The sequence below is a fragment of the Aquila chrysaetos genome, chromosome 10 (genome assembly GCF_900496995.4).
Source record: "Aquila chrysaetos chrysaetos chromosome 10, bAquChr1.4, whole genome shotgun sequence".
NCBI classification, from domain to species: domain Eukaryota; kingdom Metazoa; phylum Chordata; class Aves; order Accipitriformes; family Accipitridae; genus Aquila; species Aquila chrysaetos.
This window is the reverse complement of record NC_044013.1, coordinates 31,277,312-31,303,389: the sequence shown is the minus strand read 5'-3', so window position 1 is coordinate 31,303,389 and position 26,078 is coordinate 31,277,312. Positions and strand designations below refer to the sequence as shown.

Sequence of the window (26,078 nt, the reverse complement as noted above, 5' to 3'; positions counted from 1 at the left end):
GCAGCAGCCCAGGCTGTCAACCAGGCAGGGAGCTGGAGATCTGAGTCAATTTAAGACAGCTCCTCCCCCTGCACCAAATGACGTTAAAATATTTCAGCCAGGCCTGAAAATCCTGCAGGTTTGGCATCTGAAGCAGCCTGGCTGCTCTCCGGCAGTGGGGGGGCTGGGGCAGCCCCTGGCAGCGCAGGCAGGAAGCACGAGCCAGTGGATTTCTTCGTGCGGGTTTTGAGAACCGATACCCCGTCTCTCCCTCCAGGCGAGAAAAGTGACTTTCCAAAACCACAGAGCACACGGTGTTTCTACGTGTTGCAGCTGCTGGCGGTGCTGGGAAATGCCCGGCTGAGCTGTCCCCACCTGCGCGGGGGCCTCTCCCGCGGGGGCCTCTCCGTGTGCCGCCCTGGGGACGGGGACCTGCCCACGCATGCCGCTCCCCACCGCCCAGGGATGAAAGCAGCTCACGTTGGCCTTTGTCTTGTAGCTTGGGCAAACTGGGCTTCAGATGAAGGGGGACATGTGTTAGAAAGCGTTGGGCTCCGGCCACGGGCGACTATGCTTGAGGCAAGGTGACACCCCCCCCCCCCCCCCCCCCCAGTTTTGCTCCTGTGGATGCTCTGCACAGGCTGTGGCATCCTCCCTCATTGTCACCTCTGTGCTGGTGTGAAGGCCAGCAGGCAGAGGTGCTGCTTGGGGTCCGGCTGCAGCAGCATCAGGCCTGCTTCACCCTAAAATGGCTTTCACTTGCTGTCTCGCTGCCTTCCAGCACGCGGACTCAGACTTTCCCAGGTGCCTCTCAGCTGTCCCTGTGCACCTTGGGGGGGGGCTGGTTACCACGGGGGTGCAGAGACCCACCTACCTTGGTGGTAGGTGCTGGGGGAAAAAAACCAACCAAAACAAATCCCAGCTTAAAACTGTTTTATTTGGAAACTGGCTGAGGAGATCTTGGCAGGGGAAGACGACCTGGGTTATCCTCCTGGTACCTGTGCTGCCTGCCCAGGGCCAGGGTGAAATGCTGCTGGAGCAAGGATGGCAAAGCCACGGTGCATGCCATTAATGGGTGGCCCATTCTGCCCATCACCTCTGCATCAGGGCTCATGGGGAGAAGCCACCGAGGCACCCGAGTGTGTCTGATGTGGTGGAGAGAGGAGGAGGCCCACAGCCAGCTTTTGGCAGCAGCGGTTTGGACAGTCTGCAGAGGGGATGGGTGCAGGTTTCAGAGGCTCAGGCAGCTACAAAAGCTTTCAAAGCGTGGCAGAAAAGAGGCACGACTGCCATGTGCACTGTCCCAAAGGGTTCCTGGTGCACTGGCAATGGAAGTGGGTGGGTGAGGAACTGGGACATGTTCCCCACTGAGGGGATCTGCAGGGAAAACAGGGAGCTCTGATGTATGATCGGTCCTCTGGGTGTTTGCCCCTCAGGAAGTGGAAGGAGGAGGCTCTGTTTTGTGAAAGAGAGACAGGCTAGTGGGCCATCGGTTGCTGAAGTAGGCCTGCAAAGGACATGTGAAGATGGTACTGCTACCCCTTGCAAGCTGTCTGCAAAGAGGCCCTGAGCTGCTTCATGGTGAACACCTCGAAACCCACTGGTCTGCCAACAGAGTTGGGGTTTTGGTGGCTGGGGGGACACAAGAAGCTGGTGGAGGGTCCCAAGCCTCCTCTTGGCTGAGACATCTCACCTGCCTGGTCTGCTCCTGCAGCTCTGCATCATGGGGAGGGGAGATGCCAAGGGCTGGTGGGGCAGAGTGGGGTCTCACCCTGATGGTGGAGGTTGCTGGGGGTGCTGAGGGCATGTTGCCTTAGGGCAAATGGCAAAGTGAGACCACAGCTGAAGTCACAGGAGGGATTTGAGAACCTGATGGTATCTACCCTGTCCCTGGCTCTCCTGGACCTTCTGCTGCATCCTGGGTGGTACTCGTCCTTCCTCCTCCTGGCCAGATGTGCATCACCCAGGCTCTGACCAAAGCAGGCACTGGGCTGGAAGGGGCTTTTTCCCCTCAGGGGAATGGTCCTCCTGTGTGGGCAGTTGCAGAAGAGGTGTTGAGTGCCCAAACAGAGCCCTGGGACACATGCTGGGCAAGGGCGTTGCACCTCCTCTGGTGGGTCCCCAAACAGCCCAGGTGCCTGGTACAGGGCAGGGTGTCGGCATGTCCTGGTGGCCACAAGATCCAGCCCTTTGGCCAGGCTGGGGGCTTTGATACCGCTCTCCCAGCATCACCTGGCCCAGCTGGTCTGGAAAGGTGTCATCAATGCCAGGTTTGGTGAGATGCTTCCTGGCAGCACTGGGTGCCTGTTCCTCCTCCTTGGGGTCTCCGGATCTCGGAGATGCTCGGCTCCTCCCATGCCTTGTCCTGGGGGGGGGCTGGGGATTACTGGGAGAGGAGAGACTGTCACCACAGAGCTCAACCCTGCGTCTCCTGAGCCTATCCTGCCCCAAGAGGTCCACAGCCCAGCAGGGCGGCTCTCATCCCTCCTTCCTCGTATTGCTGCTGGGCTCTGTCCTGGAGCATCCTTCATCCCAAACAGGCCCACCCTGGCACAGAGCACCCTAGGAGGTTGTGCAACCCTTGGATTAAGGTGGGAAAGGGGAAAACAGGAGTTGCCCATCTGTGCTGCTGCAGTGCAGTGCCGGGTGCCATGGGGTGCCTCTGTGGGGGTGCCAGGGCCCCCGACCCATGGCCTCCCCTACCCCCACCTGCAAAGCCGGTTGCAGCAGGTGACATGGAAAATGACGGGGCACTTTGTGCCCCGCCGGCGCCAGCCCAACGGTCCCGCGCCCGTCATTGGCGCAGATGGGCCACGATTTGTCTATATATGGGCAAAGTGAGGCGCCCGTGTTAACCCGTGTGTCCCCCTGCGCCCGCCCCAGCGCGTCACTTCGGCTTTTTGAGGTTTCCCTTCGCGCGCTCATTTGCCTTCCACTCGCCGCCTGTTTCACCCGGCAGTTTCTAGTTGACTCACTTTTAACGGCCTCGCTCCAACCCTGGCCCCGCCAGCAGCGGCGCTTCCCAGGGGGACAGGCAGGGTGTGGGTAGCAGGGTTAGCCTGGGAGCACATGGGGACCCCCACCCCAGCATCCCACCCAGCGCTGGCAGTCTGGTGCTCGGTGGTGAAACGTGGCTTAGCCCGATGGGTCTCACCCTGAGCCCAGCCCTGTGGGATGGCAGTCCCTCTCTTTTGGGTGCAGAGGTGGGCACTTGGCTGTGCCACAGGTGCTGTGGTTCTTCCTTGTGCCCCATTGTGCCTGGCAGGATGGTGGCAAACAATGATCTTCCCATCCAAAAAGCTCTCAAGAGCTGGTTTTGGCATCCTTGATTTTTTTGGTGCAGTGGCAGCCCTCCCCACACTCTCCAGGAGCATCGCCAGGTCAGAGCCCTCTGTCCCAAGGCTCTTTTTGAGGCCACCCTTTGAGCTGCAAAGCAGGGCAAGCTGTGCCCATCCCTGCGCCTCTGTCCCCTGTTCTCAGAAGGGATATGGTGGCTTGTGTTGGGAACACAGTCATTAGGCATCAGCGTTAACAGTGACTCGACTGAGGCACTGTGGCTCTGTTGGGGTCTGGCAGAATGATGGCCAGGAGATGCTACTGGCTATCTGTGCCACTGGGGCTGTGGACCCAGTGGCTAGTGGACCCCCTTTCCCACTAGCCCCAGGGCAGTGGAGGGGGCTCAGGGAATCTTTGGGTGAGAACAGCCCCTTCCTCCTCCTCCTCCTCCTCCTCCTCCTCCTCTAGCACAGCTCTCTGGCCCATGAGGTGCTGGATGGATGGGAGCCATGTGGGCACAGCTGGGCAGCAGGCAGCTGCCTGCCCCCAGCACAGAGATGTGCCCATAGGCCAGGGCGCCGGCAGGAGTTTGTCTCCTTTAAAGACAGCGCAGGGCCGAAGGCAGCTGGCCTGGCCACCACTTCCCCTGCATGCAGTGAGCACTGTGACCGCAGGCGAGGAGGGGAAGTTGCTGCAAGGCACGATAAGAAATATCAGCGCTTTCGCAGCGCTCGGGCTGTGCTGCCTGACAAGGGCCCTTCCCCCTGCCCGTGGGCCAGGGCCGGCAGCACTGCTGCCCCCTGAGCCCACGGGTCCCACTTCCCTGCACTCGCCGATACTGGGAGAGTTACTGGAAAAGCAACAGCCCATGTCCCACGGGGCAGCAGGGAGACTGGGTCCTGGGGGGGTGGCAGCAACGATGCACCCTTGGTGCTCAATACAGAGCAAAAACTGGGTGGCACCCCTGGGTGCACGGGGATGCTGCGGGTGTCTGACCTGCATCTGGGTGCCACGAGACAAGGGCAGGGGGAGGGCAGAGCCATGGGAGCAGTGCCATGGTGGGAGACGGTTTGGGTTAGGGAGCTGTGGCGGGTCAGGGAGCTGCACCCTGGGGAGCAGCAGTACCTAGTACCCTGGGGGTCCATCAGCAAGTCCCTGGGTGACACTGAGCAGGTGGGCAGGGTGCGGAGAGGGGCCTCAGGAGTGCTGGGACTGGACGCTCTCACAAGGTCCCGGGGGAGGAAACGCATCTGTTTCAGCCTCCCCCAACCCCAAAAAGCCTCTGTGCTCTCAGCCCTTTGGGAGCTATTTTAGCTGGGTGTGCCGAGCGGAGCAGGACGAGCGATCCGGAGCCATGGGCTGGGGTAGAAATTCCCGCAGCCTCGTTTGCCGGTCGGTAAAATTAACCAATGGCCGGGGGATGTGGTAAGTTCATCATCAGTTGGAGACTTTCAGACCTCCTCGTCTGAGCCCGAGGAACCAGATCTGCTGATTTCCTCCTTTGCAAGATGCAGCGCAGGCGGTGGGTGGCTGCTGCTGGCAGAAGGAAACCAGCTTGGGACACCCAAAATGTCATGTCCCCCCATCCGTGCTCAGCCAGGGAAAGAGGAAGTGTCACCTCCCCCCACTTCCCTGCTGGGAAAGTGCCTGCGGCCCTCCTGCATGGCTCCTCGGCACACGGGCGCCTGGCTGGGTACAGGCAGCAGCACAGGCAGGCGGTCAGCAGTGTTCTGCCAGACAGCCCCATTTCGGGAAGGCACAGCTCCTTCCCCACAGCGTCCCCCAGCACCAGCCATGTGCTTCGTCCTACACCTGACATCTTGCCCTCCGGCGCGGTCTCTCCAAGTTGCCTCCTTTAGGAAACACATCTTCATCTTGCTTTGCAACATGGTTAGCTTTAAATGGACCTTTTCTCATGAGGGCCTGGCTTCTCACCTTCACCTCCTGCCTCCCAGGCCTCTGTATTTAGCAGGGGCTGGCTTGTCGTCAGAGCAAGGCACGCTGCAAGAAACATGGCCTTGACCTCGGCACACACAGAAAGTCCCTCAGCAGCACCTCTGGGACCAAAGCTCCCTCTGGCTGCCCCAAAAAAGGCTCCTCGGCTCTGCTGTAAGAGCACGCTTGCCTGTGCCCTGTGCAACTTTGTCCCCCCCGTGATGGCATCCACCACCGCTGGGGACCATCCCATGTCACCGAGGTGGCTAACAGTGCTGAGTGCTGTCCCCAGGGGAGTCTCTGGGTTGGGAATAACCTGCTTACACACCCAAAATGATGTTCACACATTTCAGGTGTCACCACGAGGGCTAATTCGGGGAGCTGAGGAGGCACCTAGCCCAGCTTCACGTGGGACCAGCCGTGCACGTGGTGGCCTCCACTGCCGGTGAGGAGCTGCTCACCACATGGCTCTGGCAAGGCAGAGGGATGCTCTCCCAGGTCGGAGCTGCATCAGCTGCCAAAAGGACCCTCTGGAGACATCACCAGTGGCAGCTTAGATTTCCCTGTTGAATTTCTCACTGGAGCGGGGAGCACGATGTCCCCAGCCCAGTGACTGTAAGGGATGGAGATGGGCACAGGACCAGTGAAGGATGGGAGCCAGGGCAACCCTCTGGGAGCCAGAGGTGCAGGGACGGGGTCGGGCAGGTGGATGGGCTCACTCCAGCCATTTCTGTTTTTTTTTTTTTCCAGTGAAACTCTTTGAGCAGTTCAAACGTGGTTTGGAGTTTCCTGACCAATTCCCTCTCCACCAAAGCCCCTTCTACCTGCTGTCATCAGTGCACATGCTGCTCAAGTCAAATCACTTCTGACTGTGCCATTGCTTGGTTATTTTTGACTTTGCTCTTCCCCTGCCTTCTGCAAACCTCACCAGTAGGTTTTTTTGGTTTGGGGGGTTTATTTTTCATTTCTGTCCAGATTATCAATGTAGAGAGTGAATTGCGTTAGCCTAAAAAAGAGCCTTTTGCAGAGCCACATGAAAACCATTGCATGGACCAATGTGGTCCCGTTTACAGTCACTTTTGGGGATTTAGCTCATAGTTTTTAATCTAGTTTAATGGGCAGCTTCACCCAGCACTGGGGCAGGGTGTGCTTCCGGCACGAAGAGTGGTGCTGGCTGTGCAAACTCCCCCTGCTCCACAACCTGTGGCTGCTCTGGCCCCAGTGCCATCAGGCAGTGATGGCCATTGCGACCTGAGCATGCAAATCCTGCAAACCCAGCTTTCAGTTTTATTCCTGGGGGCCTCACGTCCCTGTCGGCCGTTACAGCTACCCGGGGCCGGGAGAAGTCTGGTGTTGCAGAGCACCAAGCGGGTGAGAGGCTCCAGGAGGTCTCTGGGGCAACACATTTCCTAAAGAGCAGGTTCAGGGCTCGCAGCCTGCTGGCACCCACGTCCCCGCCTGCCTTGCCTTTACCACCAGGCAGCACCTTGAATCCTGCAGACCCCAGCCATGGGCTGCCAGCCCCTCCGTAAGCTCTTTCCATGGTCAGGAACATCTTGATCCTGTGCAGGTCCCACCACCAGGATGGGGCAAGGGGACATGATGGAGCTGCACGGCCATCCTGACCCCCACACAGCTGTGTGTGTGGGGTGGATTTGGTTACTGTCAACCTGTGCAAGCAGCTGGTTTTTTTTTTTCTTTCTTTTTTTTTGCACAAACATGTTTGTCGCTCTCAGCAGCAAAGCCCAGGAGAGCGTAACCGGCTGCTCTGCAACGGCCCCCGGTGCTTCCGGCGCTTGGTGGCGGCCACCCCTTGCCCCACGGCTGGGCTGGCTGCGGTCAGGCTGCGTGGTGGCACTGGGTGGGACCATGCACCGTTATCTCTTCGGCAGCTACGGCTCTTCCTGTGGTCGGGGCCACGTGGGCAGGATGGGGTTAAAAGCGGCCTCGCTCCGCTGCAGGGGCCCATTGCTCCCTGGCAGCCACCACCACCCTATGCAGCACCCCTCCGCACCGGCACGCGCCACTGGCACCCGGCGTGGGTCACCAGCACCCAGTGTGGGTCACCAGCACCTGGCATGGGCCATTGGCACCCAGCATGGGCCACCCGCACCCCGACCTGGTAATGGGGGATCCATCCGAGGCGCCCACGTGGTGCTCGAGATGCAGCATGGGGTCTCCTGGGGTGCTGGAGAATGTGGCCCCGATCCCACTGCGAGGGGGGCAGTGGGTGCAGGGGGCCGATGGCAGGTAAGGGGGTGCCCCCCCATCCCGGGGAGCGGGGAGCAGGGCGCAGGGTGGAGGCGCGGGGGGAGGAGGCACCGCACTGGCGGGCGGGTGGAGGCGGGAAGCGCCCAAAGCAGAAGTGCCACCCAGGGAGTCTTCGGTGGCAGTGGGATGGGACTGGGTGGACAGAGAGGCTGGCGGGGCAGGTGAGGTGAGGCTGTCGGGGCTGGGGTCTGCGTGGCTTCGGGTGCGGGGACCTCCGGGTGACCCCCACCACATGGCCCAAAGGTCAATGGGGGCATCAAAAGGGTCTCCGTGTGGCTGGCAGATGGGGTGAGGTGGAGTCCCCCATGGGTCTCTGTGGCCTCAGGGGCAGGGGGACGGGACAAGGGCGTCTTTGGTAAAGGACGGGGGGAAGAGGTGGGGTCCCCCATGGGGACATTGTGATGTGGATGGGGTTTGTCATTGGATCCCTGCCATGGGGACAAGGGAAAAGAGTCCTCTGTGACCAGAGTGGCATTTAGGTGAGGTCTCCACCATGGGGACAAGGCAATGCAAGGGGTCCCCATCACGTAGGTGGAGTTTGCCATGGGCTCCCCACCAGAGGGACAAGGCAAAGGAGTCCTCTATGACCAGGGTGCTGTTTAGATGGGGTCCCATCATGGGGACACGGCAAGGGGGGTCTCTGACGCAGATGGGATTTGAGGGACAATGATGGAATTTGAGGGGGGATCTCACCCTTGGGGATCCAGGTGAGGGTGTCCTCTGAGACCAGGATGGGATTTGAAGGGCAACAATGGAGTTCAAGGTGGGTTCTCTCCCATGGGGACAAGGCAAGGGGGTCCTCTGTGAATGGGATGGGGTATGAGCTGGAGGTCTCCCTATTGAGGCAAAGCAAACACACCCTCTGTGCCCAGGATGAGGTCTGAGAGGGGATGATGGGGTTTGAGGTGGGGTCCCCACCAGCAGGGACAAGGCAATTGGGTTCTCTGTGATCAGGATGGGGTCTGAGGTGGGGTGCCCTGCTTTGGGGACAAGTCAAAGTGGTCTCCTATGACCAGGATGGAGTATTAGCTGGAGTCCCCCCTTGGGGGACAAGTGAAAGTTGTCCCCTATGACCAGGATGGGGTATTAGGTGGTTTCCCTGCTTTGGGGACAAGGTGAGGATGTCCCTTGTGCCCAGGATAGGGCTCGAGGTGGGACAATGGGGTATGAGGTAGGGTCTCACCCATGGGGACAAGATGAGGATGTCCCCTGTGCCCAGCATGGGGTTTTAGGGGAGACGAGGGAGCACATGGCAGGATCTCCCCTGTGGGGACAAGGATGTCCTCCATGCCCGGCACAGCTCCCTGAGGCAGGAGGTGACACTGGCAGAGACTCTCTGTCCCCAGGGCAAGACCAGCCCTGCAATTTTCATTCCTGGCCATGCTGATGCCAAAGGTGGTCCCATGGCCAGGCCATGTGGCGTGCAGGAGGTGGCCCCGTGCGGGCAGAAGCAAGCACTTCGCTGGAGGAGAGCAACCGCCGGACACCGACTGAGAGACAGTGCAGTCACCCATAAAGTAGAAAGCACTACTAAACAGCACTGCAGGGTGTAGTGTTTCCTACTTTATGGATGAGTGTACTGTGGGCTACGGAGAAGAGAGCACCGCCACGACCCATGTGCCCGTCACGAGTTGCGCGCAGTCCAAGAGCAGAGGACAGGCTGTGCCTGGCTCACGGGAGGGTGCCCACACTCAGCCGCTTGCCCCATGGGCACTGCCACCCTCCCCAGGCTGTGGATGCTCTGCTCGTCCCTGCTGTCCCTCTGGCACCTGGGGACCGGCCATGTGGGGAAGAGGGGCTGCATAGCCTGGCACCCCACGTGCGTGGTGGAGGGGCCCATTGGGTCGGAGCAAGCAGTACGCTGTGAGGCCAGGTAGGTAGCAAAGCCTCCAATTCCCATTTCCCCCCCCCCCCATCTTCATTTTCCATGTGGTGAAACCCTGGGAAAAGCTGGGCGGTGGCGGTGGACACGTGCAATGGGGAGAGGCATGGCAGGTGGACAGGGGCTCTCAGATGGCTTTGTGCTGCCAAAGGGTTGCTGGGTGCAGCGGGGCAAAGGATTGCTAAATAAAACTCTTTCTGCATTGACTTGTGGACTTTTTTATTCTGTTCCTGGGAAATGCAAAACAGGGGAAGAGACACTTGCAACAGGGTTATCCCGCAGCAGAAGGCACCACGAGCTTGCACGCTGCTGGAGACCATGTTCAAAGCCCTGGGGGAGCCTTGGTGGGACTATGGGTGGGGGTGGTGGAAATAGCTCAAGAGGAGCCAGCAAATCTCAGCCCATCAACACAGGGGTCTCACCTTCAGTCCCCCAAGGCTCACTGGCAAAGCTGCCGTGTCATGCGGCACCCCCAGCCATGGCCGCAAGGCCATGTGGAGCTAAGAGCCCCTCCTATGGTCCCTGTCTCCCTCCAGCCACGCACCCCTGGCCTGTCCTTCCTTGGGGGGTTCTAAAGCCAGCCCGGCTTCCAGGGATGCAGGGGGAGGGTCCATGTTCCCCAAACATCAGTTCCCAAACCCCCCAGGCATCTTCACCCTTGGCTTTGACTGATCTCCTGCCTGTGGGAGAAGGCATCTAAAAATAGTAGAAAAAAATACATTAAAAATACATATTTTTTCCCCCTTTTGGAGCCCAAATGTTAATGGAAAGTTCCCACATTTTGTAAAACTTCTTGTGCTGGTCTCGGGAATGTTTGTGGGTGTTTTTATTGAGTTTGGGTTTTTTTTCTTTCACTTTGAGCCCTCCCTGGGCTGGCCAGAAAGGACCAGGGTGTTTTGCTTCTCTTCGCTGTCCCGGCTTTCTCACGTTCCCTGGCTTTGTGACTGTTCAAAGGGTATGCGGAAGGAAAAAAAAATCAAATCAAAACTGTCGTCATGGTCACAAGGAGGCAAGTTTTTAAACAGTAAAACCAAAAAAGGGCTGTCCCCCCCTCCCCAAGCAGCCAGTGCAGACTGCCCTGAACAGCTTTCATTTTGCTGTGTGCTGGAAAGGAAAAGCAAGTCTGAGTTTTTAACATGCAAAAGTTTTGAAAGTTCACCTCCTAATAATGAATATTCAAGTATTAGGAAGGATAAATACCAAATGTTTTTGATGGAGGACTATTGTGGCTACAAATATACCACAATACCCCTGGCCACTCAGCGTTCACTGCCAGGAGAGATGTTTGGAAACATGTTTCTTGCTGAGAGCAGCAAAACAGAAACTGCTACTTTTTTCCTTTTTTAAAAAAAAAACAACTCCATTTTTTAGTGCCCTCCCTCCGTACTGAATGCATTTTGGCAGGTTCCCACAAGAAAACGTGTCCTCTCCCTGTCGGGGTGATCTCCTGGTCTCCAAAGGACCTTGGCTCGTTTACCCTTGCCCCTGTTTGATGCTGCAGAGGCGAGCAGGCTGCGGGGGCCCCTGTCCCTGCTGCTTTGCAGACCCAGAAATGCCCTGAGCAGGGCAGGGACTGGGGCTGAGACCCCTCAGGGTGCTGTGGAAGGTGCAGGTGCCCGTCCCAGCGCTGTCGGGCACCTCTGTGGAGGGCTAGAGGCACTGACAGCCACCCGGCCAGGCTCTGCCGGCATGTGGGGTAAGAGCCAGTTTCTCCCACACCAGCTCCAGTGCATGTAATGGTGTTCCCACACTGCACCGTGCTGGGCCACCGTGTCTGGGGCGGCACTGTGACCCCCGGCAGGGCCGGCCCATCACATCCCTTTTTCTGCTACGTTATTTTTAACCAGGGTTCGGTCCCCACGCTGCTCCACGGCATGGTCCTGCCAGAGGCCATGTGCTGCTGGGGGTGGCAGGATCAGGGGGAAGAGTGAGTGTGGGCAACATGGCCACTCACACCTCCTCCTTGGAGCTGCACCAGGATGTGTCAGAGCAACCCCCTGGGCACAGGGTGGGTGCAGAGAGGTGGGAAGCGGGAGCTGAAGGACTCCACTGGGAGAGCAGGCATCCACTCATGTCACTGCACGTTCCTGCAGTCACCAGCATGAGCTCATGCACAGAGGCAAGAGGGGCTGTCTCGCTGGGGCCATCCCCAGGGATCTGCCGTCAAAAAGATAGAAAAGGGCTGGCACCGCCAGTCACCTCAATCTGGAGGTGCCCATGAGTGCTGATACATGTCATCATCCCCGCACCCATGTGCAGGTCACCCAGGCCTGGTGTGGCCCTGTGTGCTCATCCTCATGCTTCCTTCCCCAGCTGAGACCACAGTGGAGCTCCCATGAACGCCTCCTAGTCCCTGCCAAATGCCATCCCCAGAACCAGAAGAGGAGCTCAACAGGACCCAGCAGGCACTAATTGGTTTTAATTGCCCAAAGCAGCTTCACCTGGGGCCCCACCCTGTGGACCTGCTGCCCCTGGGCCAGGAGCATTATTTAAGCTCAGCTCTGGGTCTTTGGTCTTGTTTGAGTTTTTGTAGAAGTGAGTTTCTCTTTGGTCTTGTCTCCTAGCTGGCCCTTAGATCTGGGTTGTAAGATGCTTGTCTCTAGCTGTGTCTTCTGGATGGTTCCTAGATCCATGTTGCAGGTAGCTTTTTTCTGGCCCTGCACCCTGAATGGACCCCACACCTCTGCTGTAGCCTTGTCTGTAGTCCTGGCTCTGTCTCCTCTTGCTCCTGGCTGGGGTCCCTGGTCCTGGTTCATCTTATCTTGTCTGGGGCTGCCAAGGGACCCTGTTACCAGTGTCCTGCTCAAGAGCTGTGGGATGACTCCTTGGTTTTTGACAACCCTGTGTGTGCGGGGGTCACACTTCTCATCTGTTGCGCACTGTGGAGCAGCCCAATCCTTGCTGCTCCCTGACAGAAAAGCAGGATGCCCTGGGGGACCATGTGCTGTATACCTGTTCTTGCACCACCAGGCACAGGCCTGGCTCCTTGGATGCCTTTGGAGAGCAGTGGGTGCTGTTGGAGGGCTCTGCTGGGATCCTTTTTCATCTTCCCAGACTTGAGCTGTTGATCCTGAGCTCTCCAATATTGCCCACTTTTCATCAGTTGCTGTATATCATCACCTGTTTTGCCTGAGCATGTGGCTTCCCCTGTCCTGGGAGAGCTTCAAGGATCTTTCTAGGAAGTGCTTTGACCCATCTCCTCTACAGGGAGCACAGGCCCACAGCAGATCCCTGGGTGACCTGGAGGACCAGGTGTGCCTGTAAGCACCCCATCCCCATAGCTCTCATGAAGACTTCCTTGACTTGCAGCCCGGGGAGCTCCTGAGCCACTCAGTCTTTGTTTAATAGCCCAGATGAATTTCTCTTCTCTCCTTTCTAAGGATGGTCTGTAGCCATGACTTATCCAGCTGGCTAAATAGCTGTAGGCTGGCCAAGGTGTGAAAGATCATCTCCAGCTTCCCAAGCTCAGGGCCCCAGGAGACATCCTTTCCCCAGGGTTGGTGGTGAGGGTGTGTGGACATCACGTCACCTCACTGGGGTCTTCTGTGAAGGCTGTGGGAAAGCCAAAATTGAGCCTGGGTTGGCCCAGGGTGTTGTCCCTGGCCCCTCTTTCTCCGGGGTAGCAGGTCCTGAGAGTGCCATGGAGCCATGTGGGTCTGGCAGCAGTGAGCGGGAGAAGCAGAGAGCTGTCCAGGGGACTATAGTGGCAGCGGGTCACAGATGACCTGAGCAGAGACCATGAGCAGCACATGGCAGTGGAAGTACAAAACAAGACGTGTCGGAGCAGGGTTTCCAAGGAGGCTGTGCTGTGAGCGGCATGTATGCTGCTCGCAACTACACGATCTTATCAGTGGTGCGTTTCGCTTCCCACTGCTGGCTTTCACCTCCTGCTAATTAAACCCTCTTGTTCTGTCTTGTCAGCAAGCTGTGCAGTGCCTGGGCCTTGTTCCGCGCTTGTGCAGCACCTGAAGATCCTGCCTGGTGTCTCCCCGTCGGGGGAAACAGTCATGGGCAGGAACTGGAGGGGATCCCAGCGGTGGGAGGTGGTGGGACTCCTCCTGAGCTGTTCCTGGAGGGGGAGGGGTCAATTAAGCTGGTGTTTGAAGGTACACAAGTACCAGAGAATGCAGGAAGGTGGGATCAGTTGTCTGGAATCTTCCCTCTGGTCTGTTGGCTGCATTTGCTACTCATTACCAGCTTGGGGCTTCCCCCCACCATGCACACGCACTCCTTAAAAATGGACAGCTTGGGATCTGGGATTCAAGTGGGATGGCAGGCCCCTGCATGCTGTGAGGTGTGAGACACTTAGACCTGGTGGTAACTCCCTATGGCGCAGAACTCCATGTAAGCAGGTCACCTACACCCTTTGCAGTCAGTGCTGAGAAATAACTGTCTTAGTGCTGATTTGCCTGTGCTGTCTCTGCTCAGGCAGAGATGACATATAGCCAATGGCATCTGTTTCAAGAGCTGATGCATCTGCACAGTTACATATCTGGATGGGCTGATGAAGCTCTCAGAGAAGGTGCTCACAAAGTGGTGTCTGAAAGGGGCACCAAAGACCCCCTGCCCAGTACCTCCCCTGGAGCAGGAGGCCCAGAGCAGGTTCTTCTGGTGCAGGAGCCGTGACCACAAAGGGAGCAATGTGCTGTGAAGTGCCAAACTCTGTCCCCACCCTGCAGTGGGGAGGCACCAGCGGTGGGACTGGGAGTTGTTGCCACACACAAGGATGTGGGGAAGGCAGGACCTGTCCCCAGCTGCTCAGTAGTGGTATGAGGCCTGTGCCACCCCTCTTGGTTTTGGGGTCATCAAACCTTGCTCTGCAGTGCGTCATGCTTTGAACAGAGATGGGGAGCAAAGGACAGACAGATGTCCCCCAGGGTGGCCCGGTGGCTTTCCCCTGAGCGTCGCTAGCACTGTGCAGCCTGATGAATGAAGTCATCTTCCTCAAAGACGCAGCAAGGCAGGGAGTAGACAGAGACAGAGCATGCATCTGCCTGCTCTGTGTGTGTGTGCACGCTGAGAGATGGCAGTGCCCCGCTTTGCTATAGCGTTATGTTGCCAGCTCCTGTCTCCCTGGATCATATCAACTCCCCACCCTTCCATCCCTGCTCACACCACCCTCTGCCTCTTGCCCACTGCAGCCCCTGCCCTGGGCAAACCGCAGGCAGGGCCCAGCCTGCGTTTTTGGCAGCAGGTTGTTTCCAGCATGCTGTGCCATGGGCAGTGTTGGTGTGGGGGGGGGCCAAGGTTTTGCTTTCCCAGAGGGAAGGTGTGCGAGCATCCCCGGGGGGCAGAGCTGAGCTGCCCCTTCTTGTGCCCAGCAGCCATCAGAGTGGGAGGGAAGCGGGAAAACCCGCTGGATTTAGGAGCAGACTTGCTTGCCCTGCACAGGGCCCTGCGGGCCGGTGCTCTCCCCAACACCCCCATCCAGGTGCGGCGCGGGGCTCTGAGGGACCCCGACCCCGGGGTGTGGAGGGTGATGCGATGCGGGGGGCTGTGGGGGGCAGCCCGGCCGCCGCTCCCCCCGCCGCTGCCTCATCAATGGGCAGCAAACCCCATTCCCGCACCGTTGCCATGGAAACCGGCGGAGCCGCCGCTATTGGTGGCCCGGGGCGCGGCGCGGCCCCCCCCGGGGTGCACGGCCCGGCTTAATATTGATGACTCGGCAGCGTCTGCGCCGGGCCTGCCCGAAGGCACGGTGAGGGGCTGGCAGCTCCCCCGGCCCCTCCGCTACGTCATCCCGGTCCTGGCCGGCGGCGGCGGGCATGGGGCCGGGGGCGGCAGGGGGCTGAGGGCAGCGGGCAGCAGGCAGCAGCCTTTGTACGGGGGGTGGGGGTGTGTGTGTGGGGCGGCAGCCGCCCGCCCGCCGAGCCGGCGGATCCAGGCGGGGATGGAGCCTCCCCCGGCGCAGGGATGCTGCTGCTGCTGCCGCTGCCGCCGCCTCCGTCTCCATCCCCGCCGGGAGGGAGCGCGGCCCGGGCTGCTCCCGCCGCCGCGGCTCTGATGCCTTCGGGTTTTCCGTGCCGGCTCCCGGAGCCACGGGGAGCCCTCGCCGCCAGCGGGTGAGCCCTGTGCCCTGCCCCAGCCATGCAGGAGCCGGAGCCGGGGGTGTCCGGTGCGTACCCGCCGCAGCCGGCAGCGGGGCAGAGCGGTGCCCCGGCAGCGGGCGATCCCGTCCCCGCGGCCTCCGCCTGCCCGGACCTGGACACGCGTAAAGGCGTGGGGGGCGACAGTGACGGGGCGAGCTGCCAGCCGTCGCCGGGGCCGGAGGGGGCCGGAGCAGCCCGACCCCAGGAAGAGCCCTCGGGGACCCTCCGAGGCCCCCCTGCAGACCCCCAGCGGGTTCGCTCCACGCCGGAGCTCGTTAGGCCGCTGCGAGCGATGGATGGGGTCGGACGCGACCCGACAGACAGACCCCCCCAGGTAAGGAGGCTGCCAGGGTGCGTTTGCTGGCAGGCGGGGTGCGGCGGTGCGCGTTTTGGTGGGGGGAGGCACCGGGGGGATGTCACCTTGGTACGAGACCGGCATGGGAAATAGCTGCACTTGACTGTGGCTGAGCCACCCACGAAACCTTCCCTGTGGGGCTGGGAGCTGCCAGAGCTGCTGTCACGCACCGGCATGGGAGAGAAGGAGCTGCTGCCTTTGTTGCCCTTCCACAGGGATTTCCAGCTGCCTCTCCCCTGGCCAGTGCTGGAGCCGGTGCGGGGTCTCACCAGAGCCCTGGCAGAGCCCGCTTGATGCAGACACGGCCCCTGCACCAGCAAAGGCTGAGCTGTCCCTGCGGCGGCTCCTCGCTCTGGCAGCATCAATGGCTCTGCAGGTAGTGGCAGGGATGTGATTCACTGCCACCCCTTTCCAGAGCATCCCCCTCTCTGCTCAGGGTAGCCTGGGAGGGCTTGGGGCACCTGCACTGCAGGCAGAACCTGTCCCTGTAGACAGCACCGGGGCACCTCGAGGTAATGCAATGCCTGGCCCCTTGCACATCTCTAAAAACAGCCCAAAAGACTCCCTTGGAGTCTCACTTCCTGGATCCAGGCCACAAAAGTTCATCAGCTTATCATGCTTAGGACAGCTTGCCCTCCTTTCCCATAGGTAAAATCAGTCATCTTCCTGGGATCCTCTGGGGTGTGGGGTAGCTCCATGGTGCTTTTAAAATAGGGGAGGACTAAACTCTCAGCCTGTTCTTCTTGAGGATGAGGGGTAAGAGCTGTTAGAGCTGATGGGCGTTTAGCAGGAGGTTTCTGAGCCAAGCCTGTGCTGTGCTCCTGAGCCCAGCTGGAGAGCAGCCTGGACCAGCCCACAGGAGATATGGAGCTGCTGGAAAACCACTGAGAGAGAAAATGGTTTCACTCAAACGCAGTTTCTTATGTGTCTTTTCTGAAGGGCTGTTTATCATGATGCTTAGGGAAACACCACGTTTAATCAGGCAGTCCTCAGTCTGACTCTGACCATAGCCCCTACCTGTTCCAGAAGCACCTCAGCCAACAAATGGAGCGCTGGATTGGGAAGCATTTCTGCTCCCACCCTTCTTCTTCACCCATCCCGAGAGTCAAATCAGTTGCGCCAGACTTACTGTCTTCTCTCCCTTTGGGAGAGCTGGCTGGTGAGGGAGGGGGTAGGCACTCTGTCTTGGTGGGGGACCCCAGCTGGGAAGGCTGGGAGTGGCAGGGGGGGCAGGTGGCTGGAGCAAAGAGGTGTTCATGGGTGCTCCAGCAGCCAAACAGCATGCTGTGGGGTGGGGGCCATGCATCCAGCTCTAGCTGATCCTTGCAGTGGGTCCCCCATGCACCGGCTGTGCACATGGGTGGTGGTGGAGGGGGTGAGGACCCTGCTTGGTTTCTACAGTAGTGACTGCTGAGCACCTGCTATTCATCTTCCCTTGGTTCTTGGGCTGCTTTGCGTGTTTGCCCATGATCTGGGAGGCTCCTGGCTTGGTGGGTGACTATTTCCCTTCCCACTCCCATGGGGCTGTGGCAGCACCATGGCAGTATCATCACAGTACTGGTGTACTGGGGCAGTACCATGGTGGTACTTGATGGTACTGATAGTGCCATGATGGTATCAGAGCAATGGTACTGCGGTACCTGGTGGCACTGTGCTGTACTGTGGTAGTGCCATAGCAGTACCGTGATGTTGCTGTGGTGGTACTGGTGGTACCGTGGCAGTACCATCCTTAACTTTGACGTTGATCCCCAGAAAGGCTAACTTGAAAAAAATTCCTAGTATTTCCTCCTGAAGTCAAGTGGCTTTAGTGATGTGAAAGGCTTCCAGTTCAGACCCAGGAGAGAGCTCAGTGCTGCTGTCCCTGGCAGAGCAAGCGCCTGTGCTGCTGGGCTGTGGAAGCCACATCCTCAAACCCATTTCCTAGGGAGCAAGGTGCTGTGTTACAGCTGGGGACAAGGGGATGCTTACATAGCTCTGCTCCAAAAGCATCACTTTTCCTGGCCAGGCTAGGACAAGCACTACCGTGTGTCCTGCTGCTGGAGCTGGGCTTCCTTTAGGACATCTGTCCTTGGCATGTCAGTGCTGCATTACGCAAACAGGACAGCTGCCTCCAGGGAGTAATCTCCTAGTGCGGGGAAGAGCCTCCTGAGGGCTCATCGCTGACAGAGTTGATTAAAGGTGTTGATTTTATGATGAAGCTCTTGCCGTGTATCCCAGCCTCTGCCACTATTGCTCTGCCATTCCCTCAGGGACAGTCTGTGGGCAGATGTTAAGACTACCCGTAGGTGAAGTTAACCTCGGCTTTCTTGCTCAGGTCCCTCCTGAGTGCCGAGGGCGGAGAGCTGTTGCTCTTCTTCCATTTGGGAGCTGGCAAGGGAACTCTGGAGTTAGAGAGGTGGGTTGGGGACACACACCTGGACCCTCCGGAGCAGGGCTGGCTCCAGAGCTGAAAGAGGTTGCTCAGGGCCTGACCAGGCAAGTGTTGAATATCTCCAAGGGCTGGGATCCCACCACCTCTTAAACCCTGTCCTGAAACTGCAGCACTCTCGTGGAGAGGAATGTTCTCCATAGGTCTGGTGGGAATTTCCCTTGTTGTGACTTGTGCCCAGGTCTTCCCATCCATTTGCTGGGTGCCTCTGCATCCTGCAATGCACTGCAGGGTTTCCTAGCTCCTCTGCAGAGTCATGTGTCCCACCATGTTACCACTGAATAATGCTACCTGGGAGCTTGCTGTCGCAAATGTATTCTTGGTCCTGGGCCTTTGAAATTGCTCTGGTCTTGCTTTCCAAAATTTCTGTGTGGACACAGGAGGTAAGAAATTACTTTCCTGCTGAGAATCTCCAGGCACTGCAGGTGTAGGATCCCAGTCAGAATAATGAATATCAGAGAAGGTGAAAAACATCCACGCAGGAAGAATGGGGTTAAAGTGGCACAGATACAGTCTGGCTGGAAATTGGAAAGTTCCCATAATGCCGTCAGATGGATTTTAGAGCACTTCCCACAAGAGTTCAGTTGTCTGCATCTCTTAAGGGATGCTGTGCCAGTGGGATCTACTTTGGCCCTGGAAACTCAGGATGGTTGGGGAACAGGTTGCTGAAGTGAAGGCTCCTGATGCCCTAAATTGGTAGAGGGGAGAGGAGCAAAGTCATTCAGTTTTGCTATATTCCCTGCGCCCTTCACTTCCAGGATTACTCGCCCCTCCCAACCTCCCCAGCTGCCGTTACAGAAGGGATAAGCTCAGCAGCTGACCACGTCCCTGTCCTGGCATCCCATGAGCCACACAGGCAAGGAGCACAGCTAAAGTGCTCACAGTTGGCTGTTGTGACTACTTCTTAATCTTAAGAGGTCGCTTTGGATCTGAATTTCTTAAAAGCCAAGCCTCAGCTTCCCCTGAGGTCAGATGGTGCTGAGGATATTCAATAACTCTGTAAAACCCAAATGAAAATGTTTAAACCAAGGAGCCCCCCAGTCAGTAGGAATTTAAATATCCACAAAATAACCTGTTGCTTCCAGTGGGGCTTGATAACACAAAGCACAGACACAGTAAGAATTATAAAATGCTGGTAAAGACCTTCCATGTCAAGTGTTCAGGCCAAGCTGCATTTAACAACGAGCTCAGTGCCTTTTGCAGGAATTCATGGCATTTCAAGAGCTTCGGATTTTCTACTGGCAAAGATGGAAAACTATTCATTTAATGTCTGAGGGTGTGTAGAGCTGTACCCTTGACTAGAAAGGGTAGGTCAGCAGAATAAAAGATGGCACTAGGGTGAGAAAATCTTCCTGGGAAATGACGCCAGTTCTTGGTGTTACAGGCACCATTTCCTACAATTCCAATTAGAAAAGGACTGTACTCCATCTTGCTCAAAATCTGAGTAAATTAATCTTTCTTGTCTTGGCAACACTGAGCCTCGTGCAAATGACTTAGTGCTGTTTTCTGCAAGCACTATGAATGTATGGCCAACCTCAGATAGCCACCTGCCATGAAGAGCCAGTGTGACTTTATTTGTAGGAATGAATGGAAGAAAACACAAAGCGAGACTGTATGAAGGGAAGGTAATTTTCATTTTAACTGTCTCTCTGAGTAAACTCATACTCTCTGTACAATGACATGTCCAAATGGCTTGGCCAGGTCACTTGTGTGGGACATGGAGGACGAGGGACACCAGCCATTGCCTACTCACTGTGTCCTTGGCTCCTCTGGAGTGGTGATGACAAACTGGTTTTGGGACAGGGCTGTCACATCATGTTGCCGTTGGCCATTACTGCACCATGATCTTTCGCCGCAGCACCTTTCTCATTTCACCCTCTGTAAATTTTTGGCGAGGGTACTCACCAATGTCTTTGCTTCCTTGTTTTGGGTGTCCTATGGCTGTAGTCTTCCTTCCTGCTGGAATAACATGAAGACAAACAGCATGTGCAGTACTGGCAGCCTTGTTGCCCTCCTCCTGCTCTGAGTGCAGGCTTTCTGCATCCCAGCTATCTGCTTAGTAGTTCTGGGAAAATACCCTTTTGGGCATCAGTTTGTAAGTCTTGTGCTGCTCTTGCATTTCCATACTGACCACTGAACAGCACCTCTGGCTCTTGTGAGTGGTGCAAGTGGATGATTTTTTCCCTCCATTTCTCAGCTACTTGTTAAAGCCCTTGGAGATTTGGGGCTTCTTATTCCAGGACAAAATCTTATAATTGCCCCAAATGAGTTCTTGCTTTACTATGAGAGGCAAAGAATGCCGTTCCTGATGTGTCGGAGTCTGGGCAATTAGAACAGGTTTTAAGCCAATGTGACACAAGCAGAAAAGGTGCTCTTGGCCCCTGGGAAACTGCAAGTAATTTGGAAAAGAGGTACAGGGGGGTGAGAACTGTGGAGCAGATATCTGGGCAAAAACTGAGCTGTGCATACAAAATCAGCCACTCTAGCTCTTTGATACATCTTCCAAGGTGGAAGAGCACATCTGCCTCTTCAGAGCTGAACATGGTAGGTAATCCAGTCTCTCCACTCAATAAAAGAAAACTTATGAGGCCACAAATAGTGTTGCTGAGGCTCTGAGGTAGGAAGGAGACCTGGTATTAACTTTTCAAGCTATGATCCTGTTAGAGGGCAGTGGCACTTCTGTATGGGCAGGGGATTTACTGAAATGCATCTCTGTGGCTTCCCAGGGTGAAGCCCTGATACAGCCCAGGGCCATGCACTGTGGACAGGCACTTTGTTCCCAAATGCATTCATCAGTACCAAAGTCTCATGCCTTTCTAGGGAGTGTTTCTTTGGATTAGAGTTTCTGTTACAAGAAAGATGAGATATCAGAGAACAATCGTCCCTGCTCCAGCCATCAAAATACCAAACCTGGAAAGAGCTAAATTTTATCATTCTTCCCCAGGTTTTTTTTTTTTGCATGCTTACAAACTAGAATTATCTGACACGTGGCATCCAAAAAGAGTCCAGATGCTCCATGAAGACCTCGGGGCTGCCTGGGCCTGAGCCTGCAGTGCTGGGAGCTGCAGGCTGACCTTTGTTCAGACCTAAACAACAAAAAGCCCCAGCAATTTCTATAGAAAGCCAATACCCATGTCTTAGCTCAAATGATTGGCAACATGCATGAACACACAAGAAGCAGAGGCGGTTGCAAAGTCTTACTGTGTTTGCACTGAAGATGTTAACACATTTACTTCCTACTTCTTCTACGTTTTGCTTTTTTCTAGTGTAAATACTGTTGCTTGTGCCTACTTCTGTGCAGATTCAATGACTTGCTCAGCAGCACCCAGAAGAAACTGCAATTGGGGGAAAAGGTAGCTTGGCTGTCTTGGCTCCTGATTGAGCACCTGAATTTTACAACCGAACTATGTTTTATGGTGTATAGCCTGGCTTTCACATATTTCCAAGCTGTGCAATGAAACAGAGATGCCGTTAGTGTCCCCTGACTGTGGTGGGGATGCAGCACAGTCCTGCTTTACCAGAGTGGGTCTAGGCCCATTCTTTCTGAAAGCTGATAAGAGACAAGGGAGAAGTTTGTACATCAGTCTTAAAATGGTAGTTGGAAGAACAGGTGTTGTACGTGTTTGTACGTGTTTCTCATCCTACGACATGTGGACATCTTTCTCACAAGGTGTGTAGGTGGTAAAAAGACCCCACAAGGGACACAGGGTGCCCAGGGGTCACAGAATGACCCAAGGGTAGGAAGGTGATGTTGTTGTTGTACTTGAGGAGCTTGCTTTGCACAACCCTGTGCTGCGGGTTATCTGGTAACCAAGATGGAACATATCCCAGCAATCATCAGCTGCAGTTTCTGGCTGCATACATCCTATGTTTGCAAAATGATTTGTGTTTAATGTGGAGAGAAGGTGCGTCACAGCTGGGGAAATCCTGTCCGGGGCCATGCACGCCTTGTCATGCTTCTGCTTCAGGCAGGTGAAGCCCAGCTGGAAGGAGGATGGGTTACAGGTCTCTGTACCACACTGGAGAGCAGGGCGAGGAGCAAATTGAGGAATTATGATGCCAGGCATGATGATGTTCAGCCAGATGAGCACCTGAACCCTGCGCAGGACCTTTCCCCTGTGAAAGTCCCCACTGGGTCCATCACTTGGAAGACTGCTTGCTCTGGGTCTCTATGCTGGGCTCTGCAGCATGGGGACAGGCTAGCCTCGGGGGAAAGGAAAGGGTTTCTCCAAATCCTCCATCCCTCTCATCTGACTGCCCTATTTTATGTCTGATTGTGAAAGATGAAGAAACACATGCCCAGTACATCAGGAGTGGTTCAGAGCTGCCTTTCTAGCAGCCGTGCGGTATTTTGGTGTCATTTTCTCTCATCTGCTTGCAAAACCTCTCGTATTTTGGCTTTGCTGTTAAAGGTGAGAAACTGTGCCGCATTGCACGCTGGACCTGGCTGCAGCCTTGGATTTTGGAGCGCTGACGCTCTGCCTCTGCCCTGAGAGCTTATTTTCCACTCACATTCCTCCTTGTCTCAGTTTTGCAGGACATTAATTTCTCCCTGGTTGGGGAGACTGGAGAAGCTGAGCTCATCAAAGGACAGCTGAGCCAGGGCCGTCAGGGCTACTGAGCTGATTTTTCTCCTCCTGGAGTATTTTCCTGGGACCGATGATGGTGCTTTCATAAGAGGCTTTAAAGATAGAGAGGACCTGAATTTGTGAGTCTCCAATTTTAGCTGCGTATCTCATTTTAAACACACTGTGAGGAACATACGAAGAGCTGGCAGTGGTCAGAGGGTGTGCAGGAGAGGATGCCTGGGGAATGTGTAAGAAAGAGCAAATAGATAGTGAATGTTCCCCTGAATATTCTCTTAATATCTTGCAAGTTGTGGCTCTAGCACTCCCCATGCTGGAGGCAGTATCTTTGAAGTTAATAGCCTTAGATGCATTTTTTCTTCTGTGAATTTGTTACATGGGGTGATAAAAATCAGAGAAATGAGGAAATCGCATAAATAAGGGCAAGTAGTAGGCTGGAAGAGGGATGGGCAGCAGGAGAAAATGCTGACTCATGGAAACGGGAGTTGGCAATGTGCAGGGCAAGGAGCTGGTGGGGAAGTGCCATGAAGTTGACGGAAGAACAGAGATGTTTGTATCTGAAACCAGGAACCCGGCGCAAAATGAAGGAAGCAGAACAAGTGCTGTAGGACACAGACTGCCTATCAAAGGAGTGGCAGAATAACCACGACTGCATCCCAGGCATGTCTATTACTTCTCCCGTACCTTTAACAAAAATATCCCTTTTACCTCCGCTGGGATGATGCTCGCCGTGGCGTGAGGCACGCTCGCTGTGCCGGCAGTGGCAGTGGGTGGGTTTTGCTCTCGCTCGCTGACCAAACAGGAGGTGATGCTATTTTTGTCTTGCTTTTGACATGCAGCGAGGGCACTGCAGAAGAGCAGCCTATGGAAAATAACTTTGTTCTGTGAGGGAGCCGATTCCCTTGAAACTGGGTGGAAGAGGAGAAAATGGATTGGCAATGACAGGTTTCATTTCCAAGCAGTGAGGATTGAGAAGTTAAGGAAACTAGTTACCAAAGTCAGCTGGAATGAACAGCTAAAGGGCTTTGACATGGTGGAGGCTTGGTGACAATGATTTCAAATGAAGGAGAAGCGGTGGGTTGCATATATCCAAGATAGCAGGAGAGCTGGTGTAGTTTCACCTGGGAAATAGGTCTGCAAACTGTCTCCGGGGGTGGGGGTGGTATTCAGGGATGGCTTTTGCAAAGCAAACCCAGCAGCTGGACCCATATCTGCTGCAGATGGGGAAGTCACTGCAGGGACATCTTGAAACTGTATATGTTTTATACATCTTGAGATTGTGCATGTTTTAAAATCAGTCATGAGACCACCTGTTTCCAAAGGCCACGTGAGGCCTCCCGCTCACGGGGCCACCTGGTAAATTCCTCCTCTCTGTCTGGCTCTCCGCAGGGATTTTAAAACAAAGCTGGGCTTAGACTTTGACATGTTCCCCAGGGCTGGCATGGGGGAAGCCCTCTCAGCCGGTCCATGCCAGGCCGTGCCGTGAGGCACCGGCAGCCAGAGCCGCATTGCAGAGCAGCCACTGCAGGCAGCGTCTGTCGTCCTCTCCGCAGTTTGATTTACTGTCCCCCAAATGGCTTCCTGCAAGTTTTCCTCAGGACTTTAAAGACTGTGCTGGATGCTCTGTGCTCCAGGGGCATTTTGACTGCGTGACCCATTTAGCAGCCTGGCTGGGCACCTCTCCCTGCAAAAGTTGCTGCAGGTCTCTGTTGCTTTTTGAAGTTTTCAGGTGAAAAAGCACCAGCTTTCTTCCAGCTGCCCTGCTGAGGCTTTTCTTTGTTTGCTCATTCTCAATGCATCTTGAAGAAACTGTATTTTGGGCTCTACCTGCCAAAAGAGGTGACAGATGATGACGATTTCCCTGTAACGGGAGGCTTCAAAGCTATGTGCCTGCTGCACAGGGCAGCCGCGGTCTGCTCTCCTCCCTCAGCATCCCTGCTGCTCTTCTCCTGCCTTGCTCTGATTTTAGAAAATTTCCCCCATGGCCAAAGAACATGTCACTTGGGTTAATTTTTTAGTGGATGAGGGTGCTCCTGATCTGGGGGATGCGACTTCCCGGAGACCCTCCCTACCACCCCACAGTGCCAGCTCTGCCTCAGCTCCTGCTGACTCCAGCTCACTGAAAACCTCCCTGACCGAGGGATGCTTTTGGATTTCAGCTCCTGCCAGCACTTCTGCTTGTCTTTATCAAGAAGAGTTGCTTCGGAGGCAGCCTCTGTGCCTCTTTTCCCAAATGATTTCCTCAGCGCCCTTCGAAAAGCACCGTCCATGGGGGCCACAAGCATGGCCTGCAGCAAGGCTGCACCACGCAGTGCGGGAACCTTGAGGAACAGCGGAGCGGTTAATAAATTAAAAGCTATTTCATTATAGGAAATGAATGTTTAATGAGCATGGGATGACGTCTAGGCAGTCCTTCAGTTCCAGGCTCTACACGGTCTTGGAGGAGGGTTCAGCCGATGCAGCCAGTGCTGGCTCAGTGCCGGGGGGAAGGTTTGGCAAAGCTTTCCCAGGCAGTGAGGTCCTGCACAGGACAGACGTCCTGGCACGGCAAGGATCTCCTGCCTCCATGTCTTCTTGCTGCAGATGCCCCTTGTGCCTCTCTGGGCAAAGCCCCAAGGAGCTGTGGCTGCAGTGGGACGTGCTGGCAAGGGGGAGGCTTGGCTGTGTGCCTGGCTCCAGCCTGGTGCACACAGCCACGCTCTCTTGCTCCGTGGCACCTCGCCCGGGGGTCCTGCAACACTCAGGGAGCTAGAAAGGTCTCTGCATGGTCTAGGACATTCCAGCCTTTGCCTTGCTGTGGGCTCTGGACTCATGGCATGAAACCTGGGCTGAACTGGGGACAGCCTGGTAGGGTGGGGGTGAGTGCTTGTGAGTCTTTGCATCCTGCCCCGATGAAGATGCTGCTTTATAGCTACAGAAAAGGGGTTTCAACTGCAGAAATTTGAATGTAGGTCTCCAAAAGGTCCCCCTGCCGTGCTGGAAGTGCTAATTGTCCCCTGTAGAAACCCAGTGCTGATGCCATCAGAAGCCTTGGCTGCCTGATGGGGAGAGGCAGGAACACATCAGCTCCTCTGCAAAAGCTCTCCAGCTCCTATCCCAAGCGCAGAGGTTGCTGGCTGAGTTTGCTCAGCCTGTCTCAGTCCAAATGACCACAGACAAGAAGCTCGAGGCCTCTCAGCAGCAGCAAGGAGATGGAAATAACGCATTTTGACTTCATCCCAGGAGCTACCTGCTTGCCTCTGGGGATGGTTGCAGTGAACCAGCCCAAGGTGCTGTC

At 56.1% G+C, this 26,078-nt stretch overlaps 1 protein-coding gene and 1 long non-coding RNA gene across 15 annotated transcripts in view; both read left to right on the top strand.

The window, feature by feature from the left end:
* Positions 1 to 2,924: 2,924 nt before the first annotated feature.
* Positions 2,925 to 10,173, top strand: LOC121233602. Its single transcript, XR_005933444.1, has 2 exons — positions 2,925 to 9,334; positions 9,592 to 10,173. It is a non-coding gene; the product is annotated as an uncharacterized LOC121233602 (long non-coding RNA).
* A 4,999-nt stretch (positions 10,174 to 15,172) lies between these two features.
* The window catches only part of TSPOAP1 (TSPO associated protein 1), a 74,252-nt gene continuing 63,346 nt past the window's right edge, over positions 15,173 to 26,078 (top strand). For 10 of the 14 annotated variants that reach the window (XR_003925319.2, XM_030027695.2, XM_030027694.2 and 7 more), the window contains exon 1: positions 15,174 to 15,766. Coding sequence is in view for 12 of the 14 variants with exons in the window: in XM_030027695.2 (XP_029883555.1) it covers positions 15,431 to 15,766 (336 nt within the window). In the remaining 2 variants the exon portion in view is untranslated. Of the gene's footprint in view, positions 15,767 to 26,078 lie in introns of all 14 variants that reach the window. The other 4 variants (XM_030027691.2, XM_030027690.2, XR_003925318.2 and 1 more) reach the window with 3 other exon arrangements.